This window comes from Anthonomus grandis, chromosome 11 (assembly GCF_022605725.1).
Source record: "Anthonomus grandis grandis chromosome 11, icAntGran1.3, whole genome shotgun sequence".
NCBI classification, from domain to species: Eukaryota; Metazoa; Arthropoda; class Insecta; order Coleoptera; family Curculionidae; genus Anthonomus; species Anthonomus grandis.
Genome location: NC_065556.1, coordinates 18,327,183 through 18,341,385, shown reverse-complemented (window position 1 = coordinate 18,341,385; position 14,203 = coordinate 18,327,183). Strand labels below are relative to the sequence as shown.

Here is a 14,203-nt window from a genome sequence, read left to right as displayed (position 1 = left end):
GCCAGACTTCAGACACGCCTCCTGGGTGATGGATTTCCATCACCCGCCTAGTACGGTGGCAAGGGGTTTAATTTGCTGCAAGCCTCCGCGCCACGTGCTTCTAATTTTCTTTGCGTAGTACGCGTGTTTATGATTAATAATTAAATTGAAATAATATATTTGTATTTTTTTTTTAAATATTTTTTTAGTATTATTTTTGTTGAAATGGGGGGGTATAAGTGTGTATATCTTTATTGTTCCAGCCACAGTGGTGGAGGAACGACGTTATTTAGATTTCCAAAAGATGAGTTAATAAGTTAATATTTCGAGATAATGAAAAGCATTAATTTTACTCACCCATGTGATAACTTTCCTTTCCAGTATTTAATAAAATTATTTATACGACTTAAAATATTTTATACTTTAAAATTCGCCAACAGAGATTTATCATCTGCCAAAAAATCAGATAAAACTAAAGGAAAATTAAGAATTTTGTTTCATCTTTAATGTTTTATTAAATAAGATCCTTAAATCTGTTAAATGAAATAAAAATGTACTCAAGAACCCTTATATTCTGTTTTATTTAAGTCTATTTCTATTTTGACATTATAAATGCATTATAATATCCCAGCGAAATTATAATGCAGAACATCTATCCCTACAAAAAAAAACTTAAAAATGCATTGGTGCGGCCAGTCCAAACCATCCTTTTCAAGGGCATCGAATATCGGGAGCTTATATCCGCGATCTTTCGCATCTGGTATTCTGTAAATCTGTGGAGTAGATTTCCACCACATATTAACCATAAGAAAGAATGCGCAATACATTAAATAGGTTCTTTTCGTAATACAACGACTAATAAAGAATACTCCTGGCAACTTATACTGCCAAAACACCCCACATCGATTTGCCTTTAAAAACCTCTTTAAACTTAAACACCGAAAATTCGACTTATCGATATTTGCTTTTCGAACTAAATTAAAGACAAAGTCTTCAACTTTTTTCCATTTTATTCCAGGTTAAATCAGAATCCTACGACACCTACGAAGATGACAAAAAACTACTCCGAGTGGAAATGGAGTTGGCCCAGAAAGAGCTAGACTACGAAAGGACACTGAACAACAAACGAAGAAAGACGTACTTGTTGCAAAAATAACTTGCCAAATAGTATGTATTCCAAAAAAAAATGCAATTTTCCTATTCTATGGTAAAATGCGTTTAGGCGATTCTGTATAGAGAATGTTATTTTTCTGAGTTTATTGTTGAAACTTTCAGGAAGGTTTTTCGCAAGGTTAATTGGATCTAATATCCAGATTCGACGCTGTGTAAATTGGTGATACTTTTGTAAATAGTGTGAAATAACTAGTATTCACTTAGCTAAGTATTTTTTTACTGATCGATACGCTATCCAAGACTGCCAACTTATTAATCAAACCTTGAGCTTTCGCACATCACTTTATTGTTCTTCTTGTTTCATATTTTTACATCGGTTTTGGGCGTGAAAGTTGGAATGACAAGATTATTTCCTCAAATTCATTTTTTAGCATGTAAATTGGGTTCGAGTAATCTCATGAGAAGTGTGTCTCGGTCTGCTTTAACAGAATTTTGTTCAAATTTTAGATCTTTTTTTTTTGTGATTGGGAGCAAATTTTGTGCATTATTTAAGAAAAATAATTTCCATTTACACCTTTTACTTTATTAATTTTTGTAAACTAAGATGATTACACCACATACTTTGATTCCAACCTCCAAAAGGATCTATAATTTTTTTATTGAATGAAATGATTAAAATTGATATTTTTGTAACTTGTACCGAAAAATAATTTTTTGTTGCTGTTCCCTGTAACTCTCTGGGAGTTCCTTACAAGAACTATGTTTGAAATCTGATTTTTATGTTTAGTGATATTTTTTGATTTAAACTTATTTGCATGCGCACATAAACTCAATCTTTCTATTTGAATTATTTCAATTAATATTTGAACTTTATAGTATAGAACCAATCCATAAACTTTTCATTTCCTGGTTACTTTTTGACGTTTTTTTTTAGTTGAAATATGTAAAAAAGTACCATTTAAAAAAACATTTTCTCAATTCCATTTTATCTAAATAACTAAACTGGAATTGAGTAAAGACTTTGGTCATATACACTTTTTTGTCGAGTTGCTATAGGTGGCTGTTGTCGTTTCACTTTGTTCTACTTCTGATCTTTCTAGATGGGACCAGTTCGTCGGAAATTCTCAATTAGTTTGTCAAAAAATGTTAAGTGTCGGAATTTTTTTTGTCACATTTTGTGTAAAAAATGTGACTGAATAGTGAAAAATTGGGAAGCCTTTAAATGTAATTTTTAAATGTTTTTATACGAGTGTTTCTTGATGACGTGTCCATACTGCAGAATGTGATTTAAGGTTATTTTTTAAAGAAAAATTTAGTTTCCACTAAAGAATTTAAAATTTTTCATTCAAAAGTAATTTCAACGAAACTCAGGAGCACCTGGTTATTTTTAAGGTTAATGGCAGAAAGATATACAAAAAAAACTTTTTTTCTTCTAATTTAGTTAAGTTATTTAATGGTTAATTAGCTGAATTTAGTTGCTAATAAATATGATTGCAAATTCTTTATATTTAGGAAGTTCTGCAGTTAAAGTATACAATCAGTACCGTTCTCTCAAACAAAGCATAAAATTGGTAACTTCATTTAAGGTAAATCCGAGAAAAATCAAGTTTTACTATTTCATTTTCTATTGATTCTCTTATGTATAGTAAACTTTGCATCGATATTATTAACAAAGTTTTTATAAAATAAAAAGAATAGTGACAGGTACAATTTTATAACGAATATATTGATGTAAAAAACTCAATTTTAACAAAAATGTTATATAACCAATTTTATGCTTTGGACGGCAGCGTTCACAGACCCAAATCTTATTCCTAATTATATAGACTGTAGAAACCAGATGTCCTAATGAACTTGCAGCGCATAGGTTGGCGCTTTCCATGTTTTCATCCCGTTTTACATTATTTTCAACCACTTTGCATCTATTCTTCATAAAAATATATAATTAATTTTTCTCTAAAAGACTAAACAAAACTATAAACGAAAAGTAAAGTCAAACATCTCAAATATACATAATAAGGCCATACGTGTTTCGTTCCTAGCAAAGCATCATCAGGCTTAAAAGATGATAAGTGGTTCAAAGCTGAAATGCATAAAAAATGATTTTGAGAAACGCTGGCTCAGAGTTATAGGGTTCTAGGTATATGAATTTCAAGAAAAGATTTTAAAGGTTGGGTTATTGTATGTTTAATTTAGCAGTATTTAAATATGAAAATAATTATTGGATAGAGTTTAACTAACAAATAAATCTCTTCTTTGATGAAATCGCGTTAGTACATACTTCAGTGGCAGATAGGAGCAAAAAAAACATAGAAATTTGTAATCTAAACTTTTTTTTAAAGGTAAATATAGAACTATGAGTGTATTTTTGTCAGTGGCATCCACTTTAGCATAAATTTTAATGCTTCTATCTTATAAATTGGAAGCTCTGTTGATACATTGATGGGTATTGCTTCAATGGACAAGATTCTTTTCATGGTACACTCATCTTTTATTTTACACACACTTAATATATTACTTGAATGTGTTAAGTTCTAGTACGAGGTTTGTCCGGAAAATACGTATAAAAGTGGAATAATATTTTTATTTTACAATTATTCAGAAATTTCAATATGGTCTCCTTCAAAGTACTCCCCCTGAGACGAGATGCACTTTTGCCAACGCCGTTTCCACTGTTGGTATAATCGCTGGAAGTCTTCAGGTGTTAGGCTCTTCAATTGCCGTGTCGTTTCGGACTTGATGGCTTCCACATCACCCAAGTGCCGCCCCCGAAGCACCATTTTGCATTTGGGGAACAGAAAAAAGTCACAAGGGGCTAAATCGGGTGAATAAGGCAGGTGTTGTTGAATGTTACAATGATTGAGCTCCTAGCCAAAAACTCACGCACAACGAGAGATGTGTGTGCAGGCGCGTTGTCGTGATGAAGGATCCACCTGCACCCTTGAGCCAAATTGTTTTCACATTGGACCTTGATTTTCGCGACTTTTTTGTTCTCGGATCTCCTGCTTGTTCCACTCCTTGCTTTGAGATTTCAGCTCCACGTCGAATTCGTAGAACCATGATTCATCTCCAGTGATGACCCTATCAAGAAACTCGCTCTTGTTCTCTGCCTCCATCCAATCCTGACAACAACCAACCCTCCTTGCTTTCTGATCTGGAGTTAAGATCGTCGGAACGATTTTTGCACATAATTTTTTCATTTCAAGTGTTCCTGTCAGGATTTCGTGGACGATTGTTTTAGGTATTGACAGTTTCTCAGCTATCATCCTAACTCGTCAATCGACGGTCATTAAGGACACGACCACGAATTCGTTCAACGTTTTCCTCAGAAGTCGATGTGGAGGGGCGTCCTGACCGTTGGCCATCTTTCACATCTTCTCGGCCTTCCCGAAAGTTTTTCAAAAACAGTTGGTTCCTTTAGAGAATTGTCTCCGTAAACTTGTTTGAAACACTCGAAAATTTCACGACCATTCTTGCCTAGCTTTGCATGAAACTTGATGTTAATTCGCTGTTCCTCAATCAGAGAGAGCTCGATGCCGACGGCAGGTAAAAAAAGGGTTGCTTTAAACGTGTAAACGTAAATTCGCTATAACTCGCAGAGCGCTCTGGCTCGAACTAAGCGTTCAGTGGATAGTATAGAAAGATGAAACCGCCGGGCCGCCCCTCCCCTACGCGTAGATATCGGAACATTTCATACGTACTTTCCGGACAAACCTCGTATACAATATGTGGCATTGATTATGAAAAGTGTTACAGCCTAACTTTGGAAAAAGGTATTTTCTAATAAAGTAGTTTGCAGGACAGGTTATGGAAATTTTTAAAATCATTCGCTTTCATTTGAATTATTTTGTAAGGGGATTAACTTCTAAAAAATTCTGATAAGCCAGAATGGACTATAATATTCTATTTTGTTTAATACCTTTTCTATTGCGCTATCTGTAGAATCAACTTCCTCAACACAAGAGTGACCAGGAATCGAATATTTGACAGTTATACTTTACAAGTTATCTGCTTTCCAAAGAAACTGTGTAAGGGCAAAGGACATTAGAGAGTTCCTGTTCTGTGGAACGCAGTTGTCACTCCATAGGGTTAAATGCTCTATTTTGGGATGATCCTTTATTAGGCTTGACAAAATTTGACATAGGGCTTTGGCTATATATATCTGTGCGTTTTCAAGTGCGCAGTAAAAAAAATTTGCTAACTTCTGCTTTTTTAGGACGTTTTACCAATTATTTAGGATCAAAACAAAGGTAGTAGCCTTTTCTTTATGCTCTCTATCAATGTTTTTCTTGCTTCGACATGCTTTATTTTCCTATATGTGTGCTGTATGCTTGTCGCGATACAGCATCAATCTCCTGTTGCTCATTATCCTGCAACCTTTGTAATTCGCAAACGTCACATCGATCCTTTTTTGGTCTTTGAAAAACAAGGTTAAACTCTGTTGAAAAAATCTCTTATCGGAATCTTTGTTTAACGGGATTTTAACCATATCCTCCTTATAATGATCATAAAGTATTGCAATATTAAGATTGAATCCAAGTATTCTCTTGATGTGTCAGCTTGACAATAGTGTCTCGTGAAGTAATGTGGTCCCTTAATGCTTGCACTTTTTCTTCTGATAGTGTTTACGGTGCTTTCCTTACATCAGCCATTTAGCTATACGAGGTATGCCAAATAATTAAGTAGACATATAATTTTACTCGTAAAATGTACTTTATTCATTCAAATCAAAGTGGTTGCCTTCAAAGTACGACCCTTCTGCATAAACATATTTATTCCATTGATTCTTCCATTGCTGAAAAGCTTTCTGGAACTCCTCGGCTGCAATAAAGTTTAACGTCGTGGTCGAAATTCGCTTCAACTCCTACGGTTCCATAGTGGCGTCCCCACATGACTTTTTTCAATTGGGGGAAAATAAGAAAATCGCATGGAGCCAGGTCAAGTGAGTAAGGGGTGGTCCATGATGTTCATCTTGTTTCGAGCAAAAAACTGACGAACAACACAGGCGGCAGGGAATTGCTTCTCCACAACTCTGGACGGTATCGTCTTACACGTTCACGGAGACGTTTCGAAAGTTCCAGATAATACTCTTTGTTAATAGTTCTGCCTGGTGGCAAAAATTTCATATGAACAATGAGTGACAACCAAAAGAGACGGTAATCATCACTTTGGTTTTTGATTTTTCTTTTCGTGCCTTCTTCGCTCTCCAGGTGCCTTCCATTCACAACTCTGGCGTTTTGTTTCTGGATCATACTCATACATCACACCCTCCCAAGTTTAAAATCCGGTTCACACTAATATAGGGGCTGTTTGAAGCTTTCTTTGGCACTCAAAAATCGTAGAATTTAGGAGTAGCATTGAGTTCGATTAAAATATTTCATTTTTAAAATAAAATTATTAAAGGTATAAGGCACTTTTTTAATAAACGCATTTTTTACTCCAACCAAAACAAACTTTAAACTTATGAATTCTTAACATAAAACGAACATATTTTCTAAAAACTAAAGAGAAAAATAAATCAAAGCGTTCATGTCTTCAATAAGAAAAGTCAGCATCTTTCACAAAATCATCACTGTCGAAATCGCAGTCTGTACAAAGGGAACAAACATAAAATAGGTCACTCATTTCATTACAGATCCCACAAATCCACTTTTTGCATTGAGTGCAATTAATCCAATCAGGGCCTATGTAGGTTTCCCATTTTTTTGAGAAAATGGCGCCTGAGGCAATTTAATTAGGCTTCAATCAAAAGGACAGAGTCTTGTGGCCCTAAACCCCGATTTTAAATTGTTTGACACATTTTCGTGTATTCCAATCCACAATCTATTTAAGAGTTTCGGAAAAAATTCTTTTGGGATTGAAGCACTGGATTTTGTTTCGCTGCGCCATTTATCCAAAATCTCCCTCCATTTTTTTTTGCATTGGTGCAAACACTGCAACGTCCAGTAGTTGCATCAAATGGGTGCTATTTGGTGGGAACGCTGTCCTATAGATATTGTTTTCCTCAGAAGCTTTTATTACGGTAGGTGAGAAATGAGACGCTAAATTGTCCCCGACAACAATTTTCTTTGTGGTTTGAATAAATTTGCCAAGTTCTTAGCTTCAATGATTAGCTCAGCAATATTAACTCTTGAATAGTCATTAAGCTACCACTCCTAGGTATTGAAATTGCATCTATGTCGCCTGGATATCCCTCTTCACTGTCGCTATCACTTTCCGTGTCAATGGTTTCAGTTTGAGATCTTGCTTTAGATGATAGTGGAGTAAAATTCTCCAACTCTTGAAAACATGACAAGATCGCTCGGACCCAACGGAAATAGTGGGCGACGTAGTGCGCACTTCCAGCTGCTCATTACTAGCGCGCATGTTACTACTACACATGAGTTGGTTCTCTCTATGATGGTTGTAATCTACCCACTACAATTTTCTTTCTAGGATTGTCAATCTCTCTAATTTTAGGTAGAACAATTTCGAAGAACCACTTTTCAAATTGATCCATAACGAACCAGCCACTAGATGTGTGGCTATAGACTGCTCCAGCAGGACCTCATTTTGTCCAAAATAAATAGGTAGGTTCCCCTTGGAACTACGACTTTATTGGCACCAGGATCATCCTGGATTGGATGATCCTGTTGTGTCCAACCTGTGTCAACCAGATTTAGTGAAAAAAATTTCTACTTAATTAATTGTCAGACCTCCCATTTCCCACTGTATGGCTTGTTTCATGAATGTTGTATATAGTTTTTTGGCTGATTCAAAGTTACAAGAAAAAAGTGCTTACAGACCTAAATTTTTTTCCATTGACATGAAACTAAAACAAGTATGTGTTCTATTTGGTTGAATTTTCTTGAGTCTTGTTCTCACGCCTTGTCTTTGGTTAAAACTTTCCCGTGTTTGATAAAACAAAAAGTCGTTTTTCTTCCTGTGTCAGTTTGTAGTAACTGAAATAAGCTTATGCGAACTTCGTCACTAATATTTTCACAGCACTTTTTCCTACACTTCATAAAATCTTTTAAGTTTTTAACTGTTTTTGAGGGTACTAATTTCTTTCGTGAAGAAATATATGCTTCGCCTCTATTTCATTTATTTTTGCGAACAACTTTCGCGCATTTGGATGGATCTCTTTTTTCATCTGTTCTACTCCGATTTCGACGTCTAAACCAGTTTCTTGTTTCCTTTAGTAATAGTATTTTGTAATTCATTCCTAGTTGAAGTTAAACAGTGTTGAAAATGTTGGAAAACAGAAAACGTACTACCTTCCGCCGTTATATTTAGTGAGGCTTTACAGTTTTGCTTCGCATTTTGCTTTAGCTACATTATTTTAAGATTTACTTTATCATCTCTGCTAAAATAAATAAAAGTGGAATCATAATTATATATAAACCTAACCTCACTAACCTAAATTCACCTGTTGTATAAGTCACCCAATTTTATGTAGAACATAGAACTTTGTAACTGATAAGACATATTCATGCTACCTAGTTTTATGAGATACTGCTATTTAATATATTAACAGATAAACATAGAACTTTGAAACCCTGACTAAAATGGAATATAGCTGTCGTAGAAATTGGGAGATACTAATTCATAAAAGTCCCTGTAACTCTGAGCCAGCGAAAATGTTTTATATAATTTATTATACTACATTTGAAAAATCATAGGTGGAACAGGTGGAATATATGGTAAAAACACTTGGAGATGTTTGTGTAATATAAACACCATTTTGGCGATTCAAAGTATTAAAGTTTCGTATTTAAAGATTTTTCTTTAATACTATAATAATTTCTACAATACAATACTAATATTTTATTTCTTGAATTTTCTATATTATTGTTGAAAATAATAGTCACTAAATATCATTACTATTATCCTACCTTATTCTAAGAATTCAAATTTTGAGCACTGAAAAATCACACCGGTAACACCTTTTCAGTGTATTAGTAGAGTGCTATCTATCGGTAAAAATAGTAACATTGGACACTGACATCTTTGCTCTTTTAAAAGGTAAAAAAAATCAATTTATGGACTTAGTCCACTTCGGCTTTGAGCCCCTCATATAGAAATATTAAAATTATTAATAAAACTAAAAAATTTAAACAATGAAAAGTATAGACCAGCTACACACTGATATTATATATTTTTATATCAGACCGTAATTTTTTAAGCTGGTCTATAGTTTGAGTACTAAAAACTCGAATACTGTCTCCTAAAAAGTCGTTGGTATGATACCCACTGAAGACTTTTAGTCATTTTTTCCTTAAATTCTTCGAATAATTGTTAACCTATCGTAGATGTTTGTCTTGTTTTAAATTGTAATGTGAACTATGTACTACTTAAGAATTTTCATATATGTTTGGGATTTTATATAGTCCCGATGATGCTTCGCTAGGAGCAAAGCATGTATAGTTTTATTATATATTATGTTTCGAAACCGTGACTTATGGTTTACTTTTCGTTTATACATATGACAGCACAGTTTTAGAAATTACAGGAATATTTTAATAAGTATCGTTTATGTTCAAACGTTTATTATGTTTCAGTAATGCTTTTTTAATAAGTTTTATATAAAATTTCACCTTTTGCGTTACAAGAAGTTATAAAAAAAAACTTGGAACTTTTGTGGAAATTCCCTGAAAAATCACCTGAAAAATCACACCCTGCAACATACCACCACATCATCAAGAAGCACCTATTGTGAATTTACTTATAGGTGCTGATAAATTAGCTAATAGTTTTAACGTTTTGGGGCTTTCTTTTAAGTTCCACCCGCATAACAAAAATCTCGAAATTCAACTATTTTTTTAAAACGACTGATTACTTTTTAATAACTTTGTGGCGGTAAACTCGATTGTCCGAGTTGGAAAAACCGGCCGCCGTATAAGTTAAATTTATATAATTTAGACAGGGATGTCGGGTAGTTCCTTAAATGTTTGCAATGGTTCCAGTGGTGTTAACGATCTCTTTCTGTGGAGCTCGTTAGCTCCCTGAAGAGACAACACATATTGGAAATAAATCTTGTAAATAGTTTAGGTTATTTAGTTGTTAGATTGTTTAAATAACCGTTTAGTTTGGCTACTAGACATCGCCTAAATATTGTCATTCTCATAGATTTAGAACTTTTTATTTTTAACATTGATGTACAAAGTTTAGATTTTAAGGCGATTATACTTAATAAAATGTGATTTTTTTTCTATGAATCGACGTTTTTTATTTGCAGTTCTCCCTTAGCAGTAAAATTAGTGAAAATTTGGTAAAGATTAGAATTTACTCGCTGTTTTAGAAACTCTTATTGGTTTATTACAAGGCACCGAATTGGGGTTAGTATACAGGTTGGGGAATTGAAGATCGACATGCCGCATTTTGCTGTGTAACTGCACTCTGCACTGTGGAATTTTAAGGCGCTATTATATTTTAATTAACTTATTTATGTTTATACTTCTCCCGAAAGAGTTCAAATTCTTAAATGGTTTTATGGTTGCAATTCAGCAGTACGTTGTAAGGATTTGTTTTCAATTACATTTGAAAATAGACCGATTCCTTGTGAAAAACAATTTTTATTGTGGTTTCGAACTTTTAAGAGATCCTTTTGCTTTCGAGATTGTCATAAATGCCGTACTAAAGTGTAAGAACCTTACAGCGAAGGGTCCAGGAGCAAGAACGACTGAGAAATGGCTTGAGTAGAAGTGGATTCAACACGATTAAGTAGAAGTATTGGAGAGAAACTGTATATGGATCAATAAACTGTATTAACCACGATTTGGAAAAAACATAGGTACAAATGTTTCAAATATTTCAAAACCCAGGAGATATTTCTCGAAGACCACCGGTGAAGAATTCCTTGTAAAACCACTATGGAAAAAGCAAATCAAACATTTTTTTACGAAATATTCTATTTTGTGATGAATGATCTTCTTGTCTGCTACATTGAAAACACAACCATTATTCGATATTGGTCTCGGGAAAATGAGCACAGCAGTTTTCAATTCCGTACTTAGCATGCTCAATTGAATGTTTGGGTACAACTTTAAACGCCTAAAAATATCTCAAGTTTCTGCTAAAGCAAGTTTCTCTTGACATTTAAATCTCTGTTTTCAATATGGGATCGGGCTATTTTCGACAAGATTGGAACGGATGTCCTCATGGTAAAAAACATTTATGAAATTTTTTTCTTAACCGTCTTATTAGTGGGAATGGTGATATTAAATGGCCTGCTAGAGCTCCAGATTTATACCCAATGGATAAACACATTTGGAGGAGCTCCGAGAGAAAATTATTGGAATATTGTATAATGGAAAATTATGGAAATACGAGATAGTTTTTATGACAAGTTAACTTATTGTTTAGCCAAAGAAGGGGATGTATTTGAGCCTTTTATTTAAAGAGTTAAGTTTTAAGAGTTTTCATTTTATTTTTGTATAGTCTTCAAATTTTGCTTCAAAAAAACGCTTTTAAGAGAGTAATGCTTTTCATTATGCAATACACAGTGTAATAAACATTTACACATTACGATTTTATGGTTAGTATTGGTGTTGTGGTTGTACACTGATGTACCTATGTGAAGCCTGGATCAGGATGATATTTTAAAAAACATGAAACAATGGCGTAGCAGACGAGTAGAAGAGCGCACGAAATGCGCTTTTCAATATTTCGCCTTGAAGCACCTCTTTATACGTAATCACTGATTCCCTAACCTGTATATTGCGGTTACGAATATTTTTCATACTCTATATAAATATACTAACCAACAACATAAAAGATAAATTATTTCATATGCAGACGATACTGTACCAATCTTTAGTGAAAACACTTGGTCAAAGTTTAAAACTGGGGCTAAAGATGTTATCTGTATTATGAAAAGCGCTTGACTATATATGGACCATATTTGACCATATATACAGGGTGTCCGGAAAGTCAACGATAATACTGAAGGGGCTGATGGAGCAACTCATAAGCACCCAGAAAAACATAAAATGACCTTAGTAAAAAATCGATGGTTTTCGAGATATTGGCACTTTATTGGAAGTCACCAAAATCCTACTCTTGGATCAGATTTTCGATTGTCACGTCTTAAAAATAGATATTTTTTAGAATCTTTTTTTAGCTATGCAACACTGAATAGCCATTGTACTGATCAAAGACAAACATTAAACTAAACGGCCAAGAAATTTATAAGGAAATCAATTCTAAAATAAAGTATTACTTATTTTTATTTTTTAAACTTTGAATTTGACCTCATACTGGACCAAAAAAATTGTACGGCAACCTGGCTAATACCTTTAAAACTTTGCTCATTTAATCTACTTTTTAAAACTACCTTAATGTTTTTTTAACAGTTTACTATTATTGTGTTATAGTAAAAAATAACCCTAATTCACCTTATGATATCATTGTAAAAAAATGTTTAAGTTATGTTTAAAATGTTTTTATTTAACTTAAAAATTTAAAAAATCAAGAGCGAAGGTAATTCTTATCACCATAGCAATAAACAACAAACATTTTTGGAATTTAGTTTGTTTACAGTATTCCGTGAACTAACTACTTTTTTGCTTGTATCCTAACGTTTCTGTTACCTTTTGCTTTGGATTTGTTTTTGAGTTCATTTTCCTGTGAACTGTGTTCTTTAAACTGTTTGTTTTATTGGTTAATCATTTATTATGCCCTTGCCGTATACCGCCCAAGAATATGCAAACATGCATCTCATTTATGGTGAATGCAGAGGAAATGCTCTAGCAGCATCTAATCTTTGTCAAGAAAGATATCCGAATTTGGCCCGATATCCTGACTATCGTGTATTTATTAATGTTCACCGCTCATATTCCGAAGGCAGAATGCCTCATGCTCCTGTTCGAGAGGGAAGACCTCGTATTGATTATGTTGATCAAGTTTTAGAAGAAATTGAAAATGATCTAACTACTTCGGCACGAGCAATCGAAAGAAGAACAGGGATACCGAAATCGGTAGTAAACGACATCACTAGGCGATTTCAATATCACCCTTATCATGTTCAACGAGTGCAAAGCCTACTGCCTCGAGACTACAAACCACGCCTACAATTTTGCCGCAGAATGTTGCAAAAAAAATCAAGAGGATCCGAATTTTTTAAATAATATACTGTGGTCGGATGAGAGTACATTCAAAAAGGATGGCTTTATGAACATGTACAATTTGCACACTTATGCGTTGGAAAATCTCCACTCTATTCGAGAAGAAAGGTCACAGTACCGATTTAAAGTAAACTTGTGGACCGGTATCTTGAACGGACGTGTAATTGGCCCATTCGAATTACCAGAAAATTTGAACTGGCAGGCTTATTTAGATTTTTGTCGAAACAATCTACCAATTCTTTTAGAAGATGTTCCTTTGGCCAGTCGCCGAATAATGTGGTTCCAAAATGATGGTTGCCCGGCACATTAAGCCCATGAAGTTTGTCGGTATTTAAACCAAACATACCCCAATAGATGGATCGGCCGACTTGGTCCAATTTTATGGCCTCCCAGGTCTCCAGACCTAAACCCCCTCGATTTTTTTTACTGGCGTTGCATAAAAGATAAGGTTTATGCAAGACCAATAAATAATATTGCTGAATTACGGTAGCGAATAAATGATACAGCCCAAGATCAACGCTGCCAGGAATGCAAGATGGATCAATAGGTCATTTATTAAAAGATGCCACGCCTGCATTCGCGTTGGTGGTAGACAGTTCGAACATATTATTTGATTTTTAATTTTTTTTTAAGTTAAATAAAAATATTTTTTGAACATAATTATAAATTTGTTTTATTTTTTTCATAAGGTAGATTAGGTTTATCTTTCACTCTATCACAATAACAGTAAAGCTTTTTTTTAAATATATTGGGTAATTTTAAAATTAAATTAAATGAGCAAACTTTTTAAGGTATTACCCGGGTTGCCGTACAATTTTTCGGTCCAGTATGAGCGGTCAAATTCAAAGTTTAAAAAATAAAAATAAGTAATACTTTATTTTAGAATAGATTTCTTATTAAATTTTTTGGCCGTTTAGTTTAATGTTTGTCTTTGATCAGTAAAATGGCTATTCAGTATTGCATAGCTAAAAAGAGATTCTAAAAAATATCTATTTTTAAGGCGTGAC

The 14,203-nt window shown here is 33.7% G+C and overlaps 1 protein-coding gene across 3 annotated transcripts in view; it reads left to right on the top strand.

Moving 5' to 3' along the window:
- LOC126742534 (uncharacterized) overlaps positions 1-10,289 on the top strand; it is a 31,357-nt gene extending 21,068 nt beyond the window's left edge. For all 3 annotated transcript variants that reach the window (XM_050449183.1, XM_050449185.1, XM_050449184.1), the window contains exon 4: positions 998-10,289. In XM_050449183.1, the coding sequence (XP_050305140.1) occupies positions 998-1,135 (138 nt within the window). In that variant the 3' untranslated portion in view covers positions 1,136-10,289. The remainder of the gene's footprint in view (positions 1-997) is intronic.
- Positions 10,290-14,203: the final 3,914 nt, after the last annotated feature.